General features: G+C 41.1%; 1 protein-coding gene across 3 annotated transcripts in view; it reads left to right on the forward strand.

Annotated features, from left to right (window-relative positions):
* Positions 1-21,875, forward strand: part of PCSK6 (proprotein convertase subtilisin/kexin type 6) — an 87,852-nt gene that overhangs the window by 39,522 nt on the left and 26,455 nt on the right. For 2 of the 3 annotated variants that reach the window (XR_010068689.1, XM_063314397.1), the window contains exons 6-11: positions 2,241-2,329; positions 9,236-9,408; positions 9,943-10,155; positions 10,913-11,013; positions 13,961-14,064; positions 20,054-20,171. Coding sequence is in view for 1 of the 3 variants with exons in the window: in XM_063314397.1 (XP_063170467.1) it covers positions 2,241-2,329; positions 9,236-9,408; positions 9,943-10,155; positions 10,913-11,013; positions 13,961-14,064; positions 20,054-20,171 (798 nt within the window). In the remaining 2 variants the exon portion in view is untranslated. The remainder of the gene's footprint in view (positions 1-2,240; positions 2,330-9,235; positions 9,409-9,942; positions 10,156-10,912; positions 11,014-13,960; positions 14,065-20,053; positions 20,172-21,875) is intronic. The other variant, XR_010068690.1, reaches the window with a different exon arrangement.

Here is a 21,875-nt window from a genome sequence, read left to right on the forward strand (position 1 = left end):
GGATGGTAATATACTGTAGCTCTGAAGGCTTTGAAGTTAAGAAGGAGATGCTTGCAGAAGATCTAGGCACAACTAGGAAAGGGCCATAGGATTTTAGGAGTGCAACGTAATACAGCAATGAAGCTTTGCTTTGAAATATGTAAAAGATTTTTTTCCCCCCAATGGTGGGATTTAAGACCATATAAGAACTCAGATCAAAGCAGGGAACCTCTATTCTAAATGCAAGAGCTGGTAAAATAAGGGCACCTAAAGAGTCCCAAACTTTCTGGTAGGGCAGGTATGCAAGCTTCCTGAACATAGCTTTCAAGCAGGAATGCACACAGAGGTGTAGAGCTTTTGGCATCAGTAGGCACATTTAGAATGTTCAGTATGAATTGTGAGTGCTAATGCAAAATAATGGGTTCTGGGGAAGGGCTTGCCCATACATAAAAGAGCTGCACTATAGGCCATAACCAGCCACAAAAAAGCGACTTAGCAGTTCCATATCTGCTCCTCTCCTGCAAGATGCTTCCTCCTGGTCTTACTTTCCTTTTGTCCTTTTCCGGAGAAGGGGCCATAGTTCCAAGGTAAACCTCTGGTCGCAGTCTACCCATCATCATTATAAAGAAAGTTTACAGGGGTCATTAACATGTTGTTTGCTTTGCAACGTGCTAACTCACCATTTTAAAAAAAATGTTAAAACTATTTTAAAAATCTAGTGGTGTAGGGAACCTGGCAGGTACCAAGGGCACTTAGCTGCTCCTGAAGGTCTGCATTCAATCCTTCTCTCTCTGCTTAGCAATTCTATTTCTTAAGAGCAATTCTGGAGGTGGATCAGCCACTGGAACGATAGTTTTCAGTCAGGGCATCCAGCCAAACCATAGTTAAGCTTCATTAACCATAGTTTGGTGTGCTATCAGAAATAAGATGATACAGTTGCTTAATAAAGTGCAGAGCAGCAATTCCCTAGGCCTAATTGTGTGTGTGTGTGGGGGGGTGTTATTTGTGTTGAATTCTGCAGCTCTTTGGCTGCAATGCAAATATATTCTCCAGACTTGCAGGGCTAAGCTTGGTATGTACTATAAGCTCTATTTTGAACATCAGCCTTTCTCTCTTTTAATGATAGTAATCCTCTGAAGACTTTATTAATTGAGGGGATTAATTGTCAAAAACTTGTATGCACTTTTGAAACTTTTCAGAACACAGGCTGCCATGAAGGCATTCCACTTTAATGAATACCAGAAAGCAGAAACGTAACTCAGTAATTCCCTGGACGTGCTTGTCCTTGATTTGCATAGCGTGCCTTTGCCCGTCAGAAATGTGCCTTAACTCTATCAAATGCTCTAGCATTATTTATAATACATGCTGTGGTAATGAAAACTAGCTCTGAATCATAGTCCAGAGTGGCTGTGTTTACACAGCACCCAGAATGATAAACTAGCTAAACGTTTTAGCATAGCACACCATGATAGCCCCAACGTGTATACTTAGTGTTATATGAACCAAACCACTTGAATTAATTTGGCAAATTACGGCAAGGGTATTTTACAAACACAGCAGTTTAAAACTGTTTCCCTGGAGTCCTAACTCTGCCTTGCCTGGACTACTTGAGAAGCCAGGATCATAGGGTAGATTTTTCCTGCATGTATAGAACACAGAAGTAAATACATAATTCCCTGCATCTAAAAAGGTAAATGTTGACTGATCTAGGCTAGCTTCCATGCTGTCTTCTATATCCATGGAATTGAACTTTCCACTGCATATTTCAGTGGGTGAAGTGCACCATTCTGGAGCTAGATGTGTGTCAGATGCATTATTAATATCTGACATGGCCAAGTGAATGATGAGGCCCATTAAGATGATTCCAGGCTTCTTTTTAAGAATGGGGGGAGCACTTTTAGCCCTAGGACCTGTACTTAGCATGCCTTGAAAGAACAGGACCCCAGTGCAGCAGAGATTAAGTACCTCTGTCTGAATAATAGGCTGCTCCTTCTCTTGCATTCCACCATCCCAAATAAAGCTTGCAGGGAAGAACTAATAGGAGAAAAACTATGATGACTGCAACTTTTAAGAGTCGTCTTATAGGGAGGAATGGCTATCAAACCAGAAACCAGTCCTAGTTTATTGCCTGAGTGAGATCCAGGCCTTAAGCCCGGTCTCTGTGGCTGAATTCTGCACTGGTCTCTCTCTCTGGTATCCGCTCAAATTCTTGCAAGGTTTCCACTGAATTCTAAAACCCTTTCTGTGAATTCTGTTCCTAGGCATGGCACCCGCTGTGCTGGAGAAGTGGCAGCATCAGCAAACAACTCCAACTGCATTGTGGGAATTGCATACAATGCAAGGATTGGAGGTAAGGAAGAAAGTTCTTATATTATTCAACCCAAGGGGTGCGTTTTTCATCAGCAGCTGATCTTTGTGGAAGACTGCTTTGAGAAAGCAGTGCGTAATGCAACATTTCAAGGACTCTGGTTGCTATACACTTGTCTCACCATCTACCTCTTTTACTCTTAGTCTTGTCACTGAGGATTCCAGAAACCAAACCTGGCTCAACTGATGCCAGCTGCTAACCTTTGCTACCTATCTTTTACAGTTTTTGCAAAACCACCTTGGAAATATAAATATAGGAATATCCATTTTTCCCCCTCTGTCTATGCCTCCTCTCCCCTCCCCAGTTTTGTAACCCACTAGGCAATTCCTTCTGCTTTCTCTGAAGTATAAATTCCTTCCTCTTTTATTTAAGGGAATGCAGCTCCTGTGATAAACTTACTGGGGAGGGGATAGTGCTGGGTGGGATAACCTACACAGAGGTGAGTTGTCAGTTTAGGGAGAAAGAAAGCTTCCATTTGTTTCACATACATGTCCCTTTAGCCCTTAGAAAGGAGCACTACTATTGCTGTTTTATATACTGAGTCAAATCCATGCTTAAACACACAGGTCTAATATCAAATATTTAGCTTGGCTCTCATTCACAAAATCTCACAAAGTGCAGTTGATGTCAGATTCCCTCCAGAGAATAAGACTACTGCTTAGGAAGTGTTTCTTCATTGCACACAGGATGTATCAGGCAGCTGATGGGCTCTGAGAGGGTGGGAGAAATGGTAAGGAATTATATCCAACCATACTTCAAAGGCCTCACCTCCTTTTACTGCCCGGCCCCCGTGAAGAGAAGTCTTCTGCTGCTTTTTTCTCGCTTGCCCTCGTCCTGTCTGTCAAGACAGTAGCTTTGTTTACATTCTCTGCATTCCTGTTCTCTGTCTGGATAATTCCATAAGTTAGTCTGGGATTTTCCTGCCACTAAAGGAGCCCTGATGCTTGGAGCAAGTAACACATGAATTGGCCCTGTGTTCTTGTTCTTGCAAGTTTTAGTTCTCTGTGGGACAGATTTGTTTGTTTGTTTATTTATTTATCATACTTTTTATCACCGCCCATCTCCCCCACATGGGGGACCCTGGGTGGTTCACAGTAAAAACAATTTAAAATTCAATAGAATTATAAATAATACCAATATTTCAATAAATATAAAATACAATAAAATCCAAATAGGGGCAGATCAAATTCAGCCCATAAAGGGATAAGGCTGGTCCCTGCAGGACTAGGGAACTAACCAGCCCCAAGAATGGCTCTTCCTCTCCCCACTCCAAGCATGGTGACAAAACCAGGTTTTCAGCTGTTTCCTGAAGTCCAGAAGAGTCCAGATCAATAGGCTTTGCAGTGTCCCTGGTGATAACCGAGTCCCCTCTGCCCTGCTGAATGTAAAATCTTTGTGTACGGCCATTCAGAACTTGCTTGCCTTTAGATGTTTTTACAGAAACAGGAAATTATTTTATTTCAGGTCTGTCAAATTTCACACTGACCTTTGGTTGCCCTCTTCCACTCAAACTGAGACTCAGGAGGCTGGAGGTGTGCTAGCAGGGAAGTTCCCTTCCAGCCATTGTTTAAAGCTGTTGCAGTTGAATAACTTTTGCCAGTCTAATCCTCTTGTTCTATGACCCACTGTCAGAAGATTGGCTGCAAGATGATGGCAGAGTCATGGCAGGGAATAGAGGAATAACCCCTGAAGCATATTTGCAAAGGCATGGAGAAACCAAATGGGAAAAATTCAGGGAGTAAATAAGAGATTTTCCCCACTTCTTGTGTTTGACCCACCTAGTTCTTTATCTGTGAAAGTTCCCCTGAGCTTAAGGATGGGGCACCCAATAGGATGTTTAAGGACACCTTTAGGCCTTCCAAGCTCCCTCCCATTTGTCTTTTTATGTATTTTTCTCAATATTTTTTTTAAGAAAAGCTGGCAAATGGCCTCACAAACTCTCACCCTCCAATATCCCCTTTATTTCCAAGGATGCCTGTGGTCCACAAATTGACCCCAAACTCTTTTTTTTAAAAGAAATTAATGGGTGCCATTCCCAAGATCAACAACCTGTCCTTAACATTGCAAATAGGCCCATCAGCCTAAAAAAAATTGGTTTAAGGACTTGTGGTGGTGGATTATACTTCTCTTTTATGCTGATGAGTGTCTATTTCTCTCCTCCCCATATTAATTTGTATTAACCCCTTTCCTGTTCTAATATAAGCAGAGTACAGTTGAAAAAATAGGCACAGCAGTAGAGCACTGACCCCTAAGGCAAATTAAGGAGTGGCCTAAGTTATTGCCCAGAGAAGCCCATGCTTTATCTGGAAGTGCTTCTTGCAAGGGAGAATACAAGCAAAAACTGCTCTTTAATATCAAATATAAAAAAATGAAGATAATCAGCTTTTGCCTGTAGTTGAACTTTGAATTTGTAGCTGGATGCCACAAACGCTTGCTTAATGCCAATGCTAAGCCCTATGCTGTGGTTTGCAAATGCCTGTGGCTTTAAGCTAAGTCAGATCCAAAATATGAAATCAGCCAGTGTGTTGCCTTGTAGCCCTTTTCCTTCTCTTGGAAGGAAGTGGGGGAAAGTATTCTTCTTTGCTCCACAGCTTTCATCGTTTGTCCAAGGGGGACCCCTTCTGAAGCCTCCAGTCTGCGACCCTTTCTCATCTGATGTCTTCTGCAAAGAAGCCTGCTCTTTGAAGTTGCCATCACGGAAACATGTCAGTTTTGTAGTGATGATAAACAGGAGGCCCCCTTGGGTTCTTCTACGGAGGCCAGTGTGCCTTTATCCCATGCACAGTTCTACACTCCTTAAAGACTAGTAGATTTATTGTGACATCAGCTTGTGCAGCCAGCAGCCCATTTTGTCCAACTGAGAGCAGCGCTTTAAACTTTAATCTGTGCAAGCTGAGGCTGCAATAAATCTGGCACTGTTGAAGGGTCTGTGTTGGCCTGCCTAATCAGGAAATCCCTTCTGGAATTGTTGTCTTTGTAGGTGTCAAGAGTAACCAAACATTAAGGCCAACCTTACCATAACCGACTGAAATCATCCTCATTTGGGCAAGGTGTGGGGAGGAAGCCTTTTGCTTCTTTTTGGTCATCACACCTAAGCCAAAAGAGACTCATTGGAAACACAATTGTTGAGGCCTGGGCTCTTCTTAATAGGGAGTCCTATCCATCAAATTCCCAAAGCTCCACTCTCATTTTTTTATTGATGCTCTTTCATTGCCTTCCTGTTTCTGTTCTGTTCTTCTTCTTTTTTGCCAAGGGCAAAGTACATTTACTGTTCAATAAAGAATAACCCATCATTCCCGTTTTCCCATTCTCTTGAAAGCTGCGAGCCATCAGAAGTTTTTATGGCTTACACTGTGGGAAATGGCTGATTTATTCCATCTCCTTTCCATTTTCTTTTTTAAACCTTGACTTCTCCCTGATAATCTATCAATTCCTCCTTCAGCTTGGGTGAATATTTGACTGGAATTGTAAGGTCTTGTCTTAGCTCCTGTGGAGTTCAGATAATGGCAGGGGTGTCTGCAAAGGGGGGATAAAAACGTTAAGTGTATAGCCACATAATCAGGGTCATTCTCCCCCCCAAGTGTATGCCCCCAGACAATATGTTTCTCCCTTTATAGTCCCTTGTTCAAAAAGGCTGGCTCACAAGTGGATTTACCTCAGTGCCCTAAGCCCAAACAGGGTTTCCTTGCTAGAGGTTTAGCGTTGTGTGTGGTTGTAAGTCATCATTTATGGTTTAGTGTACAGGTCCACAACCTGAGGCCACAGGAGACATGCCACTGCAGAGGAGAAATATTAATGCACTGCAAATAATCCTATCGATTGCATTTATTTAATATAATACAGTTACAGTGGTGATGAGTGCACCATTGAAAGATCAGGTTAGGGACAAATCGTCATGGAGAAAATTTATCTGTGTGGTCGCTAAGAGGTGACAATGACTTCATAGCACATAATCAGCTGCATGAAATAGCTACACTGCCCTGCTAGTGTGCTTTGTGAACCCAACTCAACTAAGATGTCAACAATGGTTAAATAAACCTAGATTTAGTATACAATGTGAACATGACCTTTGGGTATTGGAAGGCTGTTTTAGAGAAAGTGAAGTAAAGAACATGGGGTGTTCTGAATCTGATCAACTCTATGGAAGTGAAAGGAGAAAGAAGACTCTTTCCCTTGTCAGACTTTCCTTCTTACCATCTTGTCTGGAAACAGTGAATTCAAAGAATAAGAATCTAAGAGCTCTGATTAATAGTATTTCTTAGAAGGAAGGTTATGGTTACAGCAGAAGAATTCCAGCAAGTACTCTATAGTATTTTCAAATGAGGAATCAAGGAAAGAGATTCTACCTTTTCTGCTGGAATTATCAATCCAGGAGGCTTCCTGATCCACAATTCTTTGCATATCAGTATGCAAATAGGCAGCGATTCTTAACTGTAGCTTTCTCTCAACGCATACTTGCAAGCTGCTTTTGGTGGAGGGTTACTGCATTTTTGTCTCTGCTTGATGACTTAGTCCTAATTTTATTTGTTTTCATTGTATTTGAAATAAAAAATGTTTTAATTATTTTAAATTGTTGGATAACTCAGTCAGAATTCTGGTCAGTGACTGCAGTAAAGACTATTACAACTCTGGCTGAATGGGTTTTGCACAGTTTAGATGCTGTAACCGGATAGCCTTGGCTGATCTCCAAAAACTAAGGATCAGACCTGGATAGCACTTGGATGAGAGACTATCAAGAAATACCAGGGCTGTAGATAGACAGGGAAGTCAGAAAAACTTCCTTGAGGAAAACATTTGCAAACCAATTCCACACTGTTGCTGAGAAAACTGCATGGATGTGTTCTTGAAATCACTGGGAACTCAGCTCAACTGGAAGGAAGAATTAGCTAAAATGGATTTTGCACGTTTTTTGAACAGCTTGGTTACCCATGGATTCAAAAATTTGGTTTCGGGGATAGATATTATGCTAGTTCTACACAGGTTTTGTTTCACAAAGCCTAACATTGTGGAATCTCAATATTGGGGTTGTTTGTTAACAAGGTTTTCTCATGTAACCAGTCCCCTCCAAACCAGTGTATTATTAGCAAACCAAGTATCTGTACTACTATTTTTTTTAATCTGTTCAATCGTGTCTGATTCTTGGAGACTGCCTGGACAAGTCCCTGCAGTTTCCTTGGCAAGGTTTTTCGGAAGTGGTTTGCCATTGCCTCCTTCCTAGGGCTGAGGTAAAGCGATTGGCCCAAGGTCACCCAGCTGGCTTTGTGCCCAAGGCAGGACTAGAACTCACAGTCTCCTGGTTTCTAGCCTGATGCCTTTAATCACTACACCAAACTGGCTCTTATGTAAACTATAGTTCTACCTTAACTCAAGTGGAGGAAAAGCTTTTCTTAGATCAAAATCCTATTTCCCCTTCCACTTAGCCTATCTGTTGGTTTTCTGCAAACTTTTCCAGTTTTTCCATTACTGTGAGATCTAAAACCCTTTATTAAATGAAGTATAATCAAATCTCCCCATTGCAGGCTACAACTTTTTCAACCAGCTAAAGAGTTGCTTTATTTGTTTTTACAATATTTCCTAGTGGGTGAATGTTGATGAGTTTGTGCTTAGTGAGTTGAAACTCTCGTATCTTTCTTTTCACCCAACCAATTAACTTCATAGGAATGTAGAGTCTGGCCTTGAACTACTAGTAGCAATTATAGAAATAAGCCTGCTGCAAAATGCTGGTTGGAATTCAGCTCAGGGGAAGGTTTTTTTTTTTTTTTTTGCTAAACCACCTAGATTCATTCTGTGCTATCAGAGGATAATGTTCAAGAGGGTGTTTTTTTAAGAAACTACAATCCACAGTAAAGCTGCGGCTGTAATTAACTTTTTCTCTTGAGTTTTTTTTCCTTAAGGAAAAATATATGCGGAAAGAAAAATGGAATCCTTTAAAAATAAGCAGAGGCCTTTGTACTTAACAATATTATGCACTCAGATTACCCTTGGCTGCCCTTTCTCCTAAAAGTGCTGCCACCCATGGCAAGCCTCTAAACTGTGATAAATAATCAGTCTTTCCTCCTTACAGAAAGAATGAATCAAGCTCCTAGAATTTTTTAAGGCTGGTTCATGTATATTCATTCATTTATTCTTTCATTCAAGGCTATGCACTTTCTTTTTAATATTACAGTTATCTGCCAGTTTGGCTGCATTTTTCCCTCTTTAAAAAAAAAATACTTCAAATTCAAGGAGGATTTTGGCCCTGATCCAGCAGGCACAGCTGTTGCCTGGATCCCATTCATTTTGAGGAGAACCAGCCAGCTTTCTGGTGGACCGTGCCTCTGATTATTCACTTCAACAGAGCTGTGTTGGCTAGTGCTGGACCGGTGTTCAGGCTCATCAGAGGAGAGTAATTCACCCAATATATTTCCATAACCAACTTATGCATCGCTGTGCAAATGTTCCATCTGCCTTTCGGCTTCTAATGTATTCTCCCCTTGCCTCTGTTTATTCTGCAAGGTGTTCCCTGTGGTGTGCCAGAATTATGCACAAAGCAATCCTCCCCTCTTAGGGACAGCTCCATCTCATCACAGGGCAGCTGTGGATTTGGCCAAACATGAGTATCCATGGCTTGATAACTTTCCAGTTGCATGATTGTAATGCTTTGTATCTGTGGCCATTCCTGAAGATAATGCAGAAGCACCAGCTGGTTCAGAATTCATTTTGATTTGGATTGCTTCTGTCCTCGCTATCTTCTCAGTGGCCAAACCCTCTGCAAACAGCCATACGTACTCCGGGCAGCACCTTGAACTAAAGCCTTTGATTGCTGTCCCTGAGTACCTGTACAAAGAGCTATCACAGCCAATTTCTTTTGTTCTTTCTTTTTGAACCTCTGGGCGGGTTCCTTTTCAGGCATCCGCATGCTAGATGGTGATGTGACGGATGTGGTGGAAGCCAAGGCGATTGGTGCCAAACCAGAATATATTCACATCTACAGTGCCAGTTGGGGCCCAGATGATGATGGCCGTACCGTGGATGGGCCTGGTCCTTTGGCCAAGCAAGCATTTGAACAAGGCATTAAAAAGGTGTGGGGAAAATGTGATATGGTGTAGCCCATCCTTTCCCCTTCTCACAGGTGGGGGGCTTTTTTGCTTTTTTTCAGATTTTGTTCTCCATTTTGCACCAATGCACGGTCCAGTTATAGGGTTCAACATCCTTAGAACTGAAACTAGACATCCCACAGCCTCCTTCATTTCTTTTCTGGAAAAGCTACTTCAAGAGCAATCACGATCACGGAAGGGGCATCCAAGTTTGTTTCTCCTTTTTCTGTCTATGGCCTCTCTACTCAGTTTTCTGCAACCAGATGTGTTTAATCACAACTCCCATCATTGCTGTCAGCCTTTGAAAATAGGCCAGGACAAGAAACAGGCACTGGAGGAATTCTGGGAATGCTCTTTATAATCGTAAGGTAGAAAGACAGAATCTTGAAAGCCTGTCCATGTTTGCCTTTGTCCCGTCTTACAAAATCAAGGCAGGATTGTCTTGTGTCTCTTTCTCACCTTTCTTCTTTCTAAGGACTATGTAATTCTGAAAGTCCACCTTTTCTTCCTATTGCCTAGGGTCGTAGAGGACGGGGCTCTATTTTTGTGTGGGCTTCTGGAAATGGTGGCCGAGAAGGGGACCATTGCTCTTGTGATGGGTATACCAACAGCATCTATACAGTCTCCATTAGCAGTACCACCGAGAATGGGAACAAGCCATGGTATTTGGAAGAGTGCGCTTCTACCCTTGCCACAACGTATAGCAGTGGGGCTTTCTATGAGCGGCAGATTGTAAGTAAATCCATGCAGGGTAAAACTTTGAAGCAATACTTTGCTTTGGTGATGCTTCCATTCTGCAAAGCAATGCAGTCTCCCTGCTTGTAAACAGTAAAACTTTGCTTTGTTTATGTGACACTCTTGTAGCCTGTCCAGTAACAGAAAAAGCTTCGGCATGGATGTTGGGTAGATCTTCCAGCTGGTGGATGACTATAGAAGCAATGCAGAGCACCTTGATGAGTTAAATTACATAACCGCCACAACTGAACAACACCAGTAGCATTGCCTCTGATGTGCAAGCACCTTGCCAAAACTCAGTGAAACAGCTTTACACAAGAATACGGAGTTAGATCATTTCCTAGACTCCATAACAGTTTAAGGAGAATTCCCTTTTCTGACCACTCAGGTCCAAGTAAGACAGTTCCCCTTGTTGACAGTTAGATCATAGAGGAGAGGACTAGTTCTGATTTTTTTTCAGCATGTTTTCTCTGTGGAGACACAGTCGTACTAAACTTCTTGTCTGGAAGACGTTATAGCCAGTCAGATTATCTAATTTGCCCCAAATTTTAGAAAAAGACAGACAGACAGACAGACAGACCTACCTACCTACCTACCTACCTACTGTGGCTTACTAATGGAAGGCCGAAGAGCAGTTGGTATCTTCTTGACCTTGGCCATATATGGTTGCACAACATCTGGGCTACACAGTGTGATTTAAACTTTGCTTCTCCATTTCCAGCTCAGCTAATAGTGACATCAGCTTTCTTCTTAGGTGACCACAGATCTGAAGAAACATTGCACAAAAGGCCACACTGGGACTTCTGTTTCTGCCCCAATGGTAGCTGGGATCATCGCTCTAGCTCTGGAAGCTAAGTAAGGATTCAATTCATCTTCTGTTGTATAGACATTATTTGTTAGTGTGTTTTCATCTAGGGAAAAAGGGAGAAAGGATGAAGAAGACACTATGCTAATCTGGGTTTTGTTTCGTTTTTTCAAATGTATGCAACTGTACCAACATGAAAGCATTCTGGGTGGGACAGAGGCCTGCTGAGTTGTTCCCCTACAACCATTTTTAAAACATGTCCTCTGCTATTCTCTGGTCTTTTTATTTGAATGTCTTGTTTCCTGCAAAGGCCAACCAATTTCCTTCTTTGGTTGCTCCATAGCACCTGATATTCAAAGAGATGCACTCCGTAATCTTGATGACAGCAGATGCTTATATTTGCTCCTAGCCTTCTCTGTGAATTTGCCAAATCCCCTTGAAAGACATAAGATGAAGACATAAGAGTCTTGCTTCAAGATAGTATTGGTGATTTTTCTCCAACCTGATGTTCTCCAGATGGACTGGACTACAATTTTCAGATTTCTGAAAGTTGAAGCCCAGGGCATTTGGAAAGCACCAGGCTGCAGAAGTTGGCTTTATGCAGGTTTGACAGGAGAGGGCTGGCATGCGTGCATCTTGGCTATCCAAAATAAATAGAAGCCTTTTCTTAAAATAAAAATGGGCAGAATTTCATGAGATTCAAAAATCTCAAGTTCTTGCCTAAGATTTTGGATAAGACTGATGAGATCCTTAGAGATTCGGGGCAATTTTAAAAGTTTCTTGGTGTTTTGGTGCATGTCCTCCCTACTGTGGGACATTAGCCGATCATAATGGAACATGTTGAGATATGACTCCAAAAGTTTCTCTACCGTTACTTATTTTCTTGACTGAGAAACTCATGATCTTGCATAGATAAGCTTCTGAGGAACCCTGAAAACCTGGGTGAGACTGCATTGTCTCCTCTTTTCCAGTGAAGAATGGAAATGAGTTTCCACAGTAATGTTAAAATTGATTGCTTTTGTTTAGGCTCAAACTTCTTCAGCTTGGTTTATTTTAAAAATGAAGGGGAAGAGAATGATCTCCAAGCTATCACTACTGACTACTTTTAATACTCCCATGCTGTGACTTTGGCTTTCAGTGCTAATACATTGTTAATTGCTGTGACTCACAATGGCAGAGATGGGTTTGTTTGTTTGTTTGTTTGTTTTGCATTATTGTACTGAAGATGAGACCCTTTTTTTTGCACTATAATAATGGAAGAGATTGAATTGTCTCACAAGTATAAGTACAAGCATTGGCACCTTAAGTTTTAAGACTGTTTGAAAATTTCAAAACTGGATGTGTGACTGGGGCTTACAGAGAGACCCAGATTGTTTGCAGATAAATTGGTGGAAGCTAGATCTGTAAATTTTGGAATTATTTAGCTCTTTGGCATAAAACATTCCATTAAATGCTCAATACCAAACATGTTACAGCAGTGTGGAGTGTTCCAGTGTTTCCTTCTCTTGCCAGAGAGACAATCAACCAACATTTTAATTCCCAAATGCTCTGATTATTATAACATGTATATATGTACTTACGTGAATAATATATAGGTGCATATGAGACATTTTAAGAAACACCTGCAAGACGATAGCCAAAATCGCTGATTTTCCCAGATATTATTTTATTTATTTAAAAGAGTTACATAGCTGCCCATATTCTAACCACAACCCTATGTGGCTCACAAAACAATAAAATCAGTAAAGAACTCCAAATAATCACAATAAAAACTCATGGCACCCTGGGGCAACACTCTCCACCATATCAAAGTACCATCTTACCAGGCTTGAGCCTCACTTTACCCCACACGCTTGTGGGAACAGCCAGGTCTTCAAGGCCTTCTAGAAGGCAGGGAAGATGGGGGCCTGTCGGATCTCAGGGGGAAGGGCATTCCATAGGGCAGGAGTAGCTATGGAGAAAGTGCACTTCCTAGGTCCCTGTAGATGACAACATTTAAAAAGAAGGACCTGGAGCATGCCCATCCTATCTAACCAGGTAGATTTTGGCTTTTATGTCTATTTATCCCAACACCTTCTGAACTCATAGTTTATTTTCTGTCACTCTAAAGAATTTGCTGAACTCCAAATCAGTTCAGGAACAGCACCCATCATGCCTAGCCATTAGTTGGCTGAAAGTGATTGGTTTTGTAATCCAACACTTGGTTTCTTGTTTATTTCATTGATCTATGGCCAGTCTTCCTGTCCATACAGTGAAGAGGAATATACTGGAGGAGACAGCTTGTGAGAGATCAGGGGGTTTTAGATGCTTTGTACCAGCCTTTCTTGAAATTATGAGGTTGCATCTCCCTTCAGGAAGTGATAAGTGAACAATTTCTTGAAGTCTTCTTGGAGTTACCCCTGAACCTAATCTAAACATGGTTGTAATGTAATGCTCTTCAGTGACAGGGTGGACTATGTCAGTTTTGTTTCTAAGGGCCACAGCTCACCCTCTCTCAAATCAGCATTCCTGCTAAAAGAAACAATGCAGCATTTTGTACGTGGCTCATCTGCAGTGGGCAACCAAAGCTTTTGAGTGTCCCTGTTTCTATAGACTTCCCTACAAATAGAAAACTGGCTTGTCAGGTTGTGCTTTTTCCTTGACAGATTTATTTTCTTTAAAAAAAACAAACTGGAGCATTTATATATGGAGGAACATTTAAGCTAGGGAAAAATGTGCTCTACCTGCGATGCAGCCCATTCTGCTGTCACAGTATTCTGTTTTTATTCCTCTGTAACCGGGACTCCAGCTGACAGCATCCTAGCTGCTTGGGGGTGGTTTCTCAGCTCATTGACCAGAAGCCTTTAGATAGTTATTGGCTAAAGTTGAAGAATATTTCTGCCACAGTGCTTCCCTTTGGCTGAGTCCTTTTAGAAGCCCACCTCTAGAGACAGCAAAACCTGCTGCATGCATACATACATACATGCATTTCTCTGTCATTCCTTCTGTGATTTTTAGCCCTTTGCTGACATGGCGAGATGTGCAGCACCTGCTTGTGAAAACATCCCAGCCGGTACACCTCTTGGCTCCTGACTGGAAAACAAATGGAGCTGGACGTCGAGGTGAGATTTCTGGTAGATTTATGTTGGATGGAGTTCAGTTTACTTCATCAAAGCGGGACTGCAGTGTTCATTCTGCAGACACTGCTACTTAAAAGGAATCTGTAGACATATTTGGGACCAGGTATGAAGGAATGTATAGTACATGCCTCGTGTGGCGCAGAGTGGTAGGCGGCAGTGTTGCAGCTGAAACTCTCCCCGCAACCTGAGTTTGATCCCAGCGGAAGCTGGATTCTCTCTCAGGTAGCCGGCTCAGATCGATTCAGCCTTCCGTCCTTCTGAGGTCGGTAAAATGAGGACCCAGCTTGCTGGGGAAGGTGATGGCTGGGGAAGGCAATGGCAAATCACCCCGCTCTATAGTCTGCCAGGAAAACATCACAAAAGCAGCGTCCCCCCAGAGGGTCAGACATGACTCGGTGCTTGCACAGGGGACCTTTCACCTTCACATGAAGGAATGTAGAGCTGACCTTGGACATAGGGAAGGAATGAGCGAGCCATTAAGGGGGGACTTTTGGAGAAGATTACACAGTCCTGAGACAGAGGGAAGTGTAAGAAAGAAACTCAGAATAACTTCACCTTGATTGGGTTTGGTGTCAGATGGGGCAGAGAGAAACTTAGGCAGGTTTTCAGGATTATTTTATTCTACCTTGCTGCAATAAAGAACATTCCTGGAATTGCTGCCATGCCTATGTCTTGACCTGGTCTACGTCAAAGAGATGGGATCATGCCATATACTGCACTGAATAGTCTACATGCAAAAACTGAGCAGTGAACTAAATAGCATTACTGTTTGGGGGAAGATAACCTTGTTGTGGTCAGAGGTCATCCTCCTTTAAAAAATAAATAATTCAGAGGGCTGATGGCAGTCTGTTGCAGACACTTCCAGAGCAGCCAAGACTGTCAACCATTTTTAGGATGTACTGCAAAGCTGAGTATTGCAAAGTTTATTTTTGCTCAAAAACACTCACTTTAGGAAACAATACAATTTAAAATAAAAGGACCAGGCTGGTCTAGAGGTGAAGATGTTGGACTAGGGGCAGGGAGATCATGGTTCTAGTCTCTGCTCAGCCGGAGAAGGTTGCTAGGTGACTTCAGGTCAATTCCTTCCTCTCTTTCAGCCCCAGAGCCAGCATAATGTTGTGGCAAAGGTGTTCTAGGATTAGGGAGACCCAGGTTCTAATCCCCACTCAACCACAGAAGCTCTGTGGAAGATTTTTGGGTCAGTTCCTCCCTCTCTACCCCAGAGCTAGTATAGGATAGTGGTGAAGGTGCTGGACTGGCCTCAGGGAAACTCATGTTCTAGTCTAACCTGAGGAGTTCCCTGGGTGACTCTGAGTCTGTCACTCTCTCTCAAACAAGTAGTCTCACAGGTTGTCGATGAAGACAACAGGTTGTCTCTCACAGGTTGTTGTGGAGAAATATACAAGGAAGGAGGGCCCTGTTTGACACCTTGATCTCTTGAAGGAGAGGCAGGATATAAATCTAAGAAATAATAAATGCAGTAGTCATTTGAAGGGAAGAGGTGTAGAAGCTGAAACCAAACAGCTGTGCATTTCTTAAGAAAATCACAGAGCAAAATAAAGTTGAAAAATAGTTTGATTAATTCACCCAATGCAGGACCATATTCTTATATAATAAGAGGTACAAAAATATTGAAGTACTGACAGAATCCCACCTTCATTTCCAAAGCTCCTAACAGCCCTCCTGGAGGGGGGAAAAACAAGCAGCTTATTTTTGCTTCCATGAGGCCAGTCGCATGCAGGGACACTTTCTTTCAGGCGAAAAGACCTCCCAGCCAGCTATTTCAGCACAGCTGCTCTGATCCAATTCTCCCCTCCTGTGACAGACTTATTAAACTACTTTTTTTTGCAGAAGGGAATTCTAACCACATATCGCACAATGGTTGCTCGCAGGGGAGCATGATCTCTATTTGTTTTGCTTTGACGGATGGATGGATTGTTTTTTCGCCAAAGATGCAAAGCAACAGGACAAGAACTTTAAAAAAAGTTAAATCTAAAACAGGACCCTTGCTCCCCCAAAGTCAAAGGAGAGAATCAGAATAAAAACTTGAGGACATGGATACTACCCACACTCATGTCTACAATATTTGCATGTGCAATACATATGCAGTCTTTTTAAAAATGCATCCATATTCAAATCTGCAGTCTGGAGCAACTTTATTTATTATTTCAGGTCATACATCCACCAAGCACATCAAAATAAAATGTAGTAACAATCTTTGTATAGATGAAAGTTGTCTATTGGGGAAAATATTAATATGGCTGTTTGAATAGTGACCACATTTGAATGAACATAACCCTCATTGTAGAACACAATTGATTTTTCAGAGCTGTTTGTTGTATTAAAAGCAGTTTGTAATTCTTTTAAGTACTACTGATCCAATGAAAGAGGTATTCTAATTTCCCAGGGTTTTGTAATAACAATCCTGGCTACTAATAACAGGAATCAATTTAGTTTCTTACATATCTTTGGAAGTAGGAACAATAAACCGAAAGCAGGATTTATTGTGAGACATTTTGGGGAGATTTTCTCAATTTCTTCAAAAACATTCAACTAATGTAAATATTCCCAAGTGGTTTAAGAACATGGAATCACAGGATTTTAGGGCTGGAATCAAGGATTACCCACTCCAACCCTCTCCAATGTGCAGGAAAACTAACTAAACCATCCATGAGAGGTGGCTGTCTAGCCTTTTCTTACAAACTTCCAAAATGGGGAAAACATAACCCCTGCAGGTACACTGCTCCATCGCTGTACATATCTTACCATCAGGAAGAGTGATAGTAATAGAAAAGGAAGAGGACATTGCCTTCAAAGATGGTAGTAGGTGCCAATTTGCTTATAACCTGATGAACACAACTTAGAAAAGTGTTGATTTACATAATGCAATTTTAGCAGAGTGCCCCCCATGAATTATCTTCATGGTCAATTCTTGATGATTTTGCTGAAATAGATTTGAAAGAAATTCTGGGCCACCCAGAGTTCCAATGTGATTGGTCAATTCTTCCTTCTTTGGACTCCAGCACGTCTTTGCAAGGTAGAAAGAACACTGTATTATTTACTTACTTACTTCAACTTTGGTGCCCTTGATTCCAGGCTGATTGGGTGGGCTCACAATATAAACAACAACACAAATACAACAAAACAAATAGAAACACAGTAAGGGAAATAAAATGGCAAATCCAGACAACTATATCCAAACATATGTGACATATGACAAACATAACTAACAACAGGGTTCCATCCACCCTGCCCCAACGTCTGGGAGAACAGCCAGGTCTTTAAGGCCTTCTGAAATGTCAACAGGGTGGGAACCATCTGGATCTCAGGGGGAAGGGACCTTATTCCAGAAGGCAGGCACCACAACAGAGAGTATGTTGCTTCTTGTCTGTTGTAACCCTTTAAATAGGGGTGCTCATTCCAAAAACTCTGTGGCCAGGACAAAAACAAAATTAGACATAATTAACTGTAAACATATATTTAAATAAAATTACATTAAATGTTGAATATGTCAGGAGTCCATGTATTTAATAATATTTCCCCCTGTGACTTTAGAAATCACAAGTTGGTGGCAACTTTTGTGGGGAGGTGGGAGGTTGTAACCCAAGCTTTTGAGGGGTCTCTGAGTGCACACCTCTGGTTTAAAGCCAGCAGAAGAAATTGCAAAACTTTTTTATTGCTGCAACTCTGTGCATGTGATAGCACCGGGGCATCATAGAGTTAAACACATTTTCAATGAGAGAGTTGAGCTGGTGAAGAAAAAGATGTTTTTATTCCCCAGCAGTTACAGTGGGTTTTCTCATTTATGTTTTCCCCTAAATCTCAGGATTAGGTTCTTGAATTCCTTGGAGTCATCTTCTTTTTTTCAATAATTATATTAAAGATTATATGATACAAATAAAACTAATGCAAGAACCTAATACAAAAAAATCATTAAAAGAAGGAGAAAAAATATTAAGTGCAGAGAGAGAAAAAATCCCCCCCTCAAAAAAAGACAAGGAATTTCCCCTTTCATCCCCAGCAAGAATATTCAACATTAACAACTTATCACTGTCTCTTAAAATGCAACCAAATACCTCTTCATTCCACAATTCACCTCATTTTCTATAGAATTATTTGGAGTCTTCTGATTACTAAAATACTCCCCTCGACCCCAACCCCACTGGTGTTTGTGGAATAAGAAGGCCAAATCAGCATCCCCATAGGTTTTTGGAGCCATTGGTCTTGAGCATCCGTTATGTGTTGTAGACTGACCCACCAAGAAAAACGATCCTTCATCCTTCTGAGGACTGCTAATCCTCTTAGAGCCATGCTTTAATCAGGGGATGTATACAAGCTCCCGTCTGTTTCAGCAGGCAAAATCTTAGGCAAAAATAGCATTCAGAGAAGGCTTAACTTTCTCCGAATTGATTTCTCTAACTTGATTTGAGAAATTCCTCTGCTTTTTCTCTCTCTCTTTGTTTTTCTTAGGTTTAGTTTTTGCTAGAAGCTTGACATTGTCAAGGTTCAGAATAAGCCCTTGTCAGAATTACATTCTACCTCCTGTGTTTATTTTCAGTGACTTTACAGTAATCCTTTTAGTAAAACCGTTGGCAGCTTCTGAACGAGAATAGCCTGTTGCTCCTGGATTTTTCTATGACAAATGGAAGCAGATGTGCCTGTACGCACGTGCAGATAGGGAGATGTGTTACTGGTGCCAAGGAAAGAACCTTGCAAGTATTTTCTGATTGATGCGATAGGCATGATTGTCCTATGTTGTCTTACAATAAAAAATGAAAATCCTCAAGGTTTTTTGACATATGTTTATCTTTAACATAAGAAACATGACCAAAACAAGGCAATAATTCACTTTAAGCAACAGAATTGGCCCAGTTCAGGTTATTGTCATACTACTCTAGCTTTCCCCAAGCTGGTGTCTTCTAGATAGATTTGGATGAGAATTCCTAAAATTTCTAGCTAAGCATAGTCTTTCTAATGTAGCATAGTAGATTTGTTACGTATCTAAGCACAGTGTAAGAGCTGTTTTTCCCCTGGGTGGACTAGAACCTGAAGTTGGACTAGAACCACTCCCAGTCTAGCACCTTCACCATTATACTAAGCTGGCTGTTGGGTTGAGGGGGTGGGACTGGCCCAAAGTCATCCAGGGAGTTTCTGTGGTTGAGGGCAGGCTAGAACCTGGGTTTCACTGTTTCTAGTTCAACATCTTCACCACTAACCTGCGCTGGCTTTTGTCTTTAGCAGAGAATTTAAGGAGTTGGAGTTCCAGCATATATAGATGACACACAATTAGAAAATGCTATATCATTTAGCATATGAACATACAAGATAAATGATATTAGTCTTTCTTGGTTCAACTGCCCAGAAATAACAATAACTTATTGCTATTTCAACAATCCCAAATTATGACTGTCACAAGGCATTATATACACAAGATCTTGTGTATATAATGTATATAATGCATGTTGTAAAATTGACCTGTGACTGCAAACTGCAGTCACAAGTTATACGAGGGAGAGGGAGAGAGGAATGATCACTGACACACAAAGTAAAGAGGTTTTGATATGCAAGATAATAGAAGCAACTTTGTCAAGGATGGTCAGTAACTTTTTGGTGGTGGTGGGCTTCTGGATTGATCTTTGAAAACTGAAAGGCAGTGCAGGATGCATTTTAAATGTTCAGAACATTTTTCCTTTATTGTTTAACAAGATGATTTGTTGGAGGTTAAGACACTGTACAAATAAAGATTATTGCATGTGGAGAAGAAAGGAAAATCTTAAACCAGAATGGTATGGAAAATAGGGATACCTAAAGGAAAGGGGTCAAAGAGAACATCTGAAGAAAAGGACCCTGAGTCTTAAAAAGTTGTGCAAAACCCTTTCATATTTACAGATAACATCTTTTCTTTATAAAGTTGTGAAAAATAATTGTTTTTCAATAAACCAGTGAACGTCTGAGACACCTTTCTTTCCAGTTAGCCATTTGTATGGATTTGGCCTGGTAGATGCAGAATCTCTGGTTGTGGAAGCAAAAAAGTGGACGACGGTCCCTGCCCAACACATCTGCATTGGAACCTCAAATAAGAAACCTTGGTGAGTGTCGTGAGAGTGCTCACATCTTGATTGACTGACTCTTTGATTATGTGCCATTGTATCAGTATCAGCTCTTAGCAATCATATACTGTACAGAGGCCTTCTCCAGGATGATCTGTTCCTAGCCTGGCCCTTTGGGTCTTCCAGTGAGGCGCCCTAATCAAGTCATTCCATCTTGCTGCTGGTTGTCCTCTTCTTCTTTTTCTTTGTTACCCATCATTATGGGCTTCTCAAGAAGCCCTTTGCATAATGTAGCGAAAGCTTCTAACCTGCTAACCTTCAATAATACATTTTTTCCTTTGCAGAACTTGACATGTGTAGCAGAAAGAGATCCAGAGATTGTTCTATAGCAGACCCCCAGATAGCCTATTCTCAAAAATAAGTGTTTTGACTAATCACCTTTTCTGGAGTTCCCCCACTCCACTGTCCTCAGAACCATGACATTGAAGATTGGCTGCTGAAATGATTTTCTGCTATCTGTTTTGGCAAATTAAGAAGTAAAATTATTATTTATTATTTATTAAATTTATATCACCACCCATCTCCCCCAATGGGGGACTCTGGGCAGTTTACAATAAAATAACACTAAAAACATAACCATCTAAAAATTACCAGTAAAATATACATAAAAACAACTGTATAAAATATAGGTGCTTTAAGGCTCTAATGGGCTCAACCCACCTTTTTTTTTTTAAAGTCCATTTAAAAATATTTCAAATCCCTCCAGAGTAGTGCAGGTAGAAAATTCTAACTGGACATATTGCACTGTAAATAGACACTCAAAAAAAAGAAAAAAGAGAAGAGGTTAGGATTTTTTTTTTCTTTTAAAACTCCAGAACCTAGGAAAACTGGGCTTAGCAAATCTAGAACAGAGGCTGGGTAATGGAAAAGTGGGAGAAGACGTGGGAGAGGAAACATGGGATGGAGAAACATAAACCTGAACAGGTCCCAGTTGTCCATAGTGAAATTGATACGACCTGGGCAAAGTAGAGGATGTTTTAGAATGCACATCTGAATCAAGAAAGCTGTAAAAATCCTGGCAAGATAATGAAATGCTCCAGCACCTTTCTGGGATTTAAGGAGCTCCCTTGTGGGTTTTAGCTCAAATGCAGCATCTATAATTGCCTGGGCATGGAATTGTTTTATGAGGTTACCTTGGGCCTGTACCTTGCAAGACTACAAACACAGACATGTTCCTAAATCTTCTGAGACTACCCCGCCTCCTTTATTTTTCATACCTTGTGTTCTTGGTTCCCTTCCCTCTGAAAGCTTGTTTTCTTCTGATTTAGTTTGGTGTGGCATTTCTGATGAAAACAGGTTCTAATTACTGAACTGTGCAAAACTTTTTGTGAACCCAGAGATGACTGGAAGTTAATTCACTTTTGCCTTGATCCTTATTCCATGCATGTACAAACAATTTCTTCTCCTCCTCTTGTTCTGGGGTGGGGATGCATTACAAAGGAAATACTGAGTTATTAGATGTAGCTAAATAGGGCTTCGGTTTTGCATTAGAATTGCAAAAATTACTTCCATAGCCTGTTTCAGAATCAGTGCAGTAAAACAGAGTAAGAGTTTGTACTGTATATCCTCTTGGCCATGAACAGACTTTGGGTCAACCTCACTTTTTAAGCTACTCTACTTCATAAAAGAGGTGTTGTGAATATACAAGTAAGAGAGGACCACATGGTCTGACCTCCTGGAGAA

This window comes from Candoia aspera, chromosome 13 (assembly GCF_035149785.1).
Source record: "Candoia aspera isolate rCanAsp1 chromosome 13, rCanAsp1.hap2, whole genome shotgun sequence".
Lineage (NCBI taxonomy): Eukaryota > Metazoa > Chordata > Lepidosauria > Squamata > Boidae > Candoia > Candoia aspera.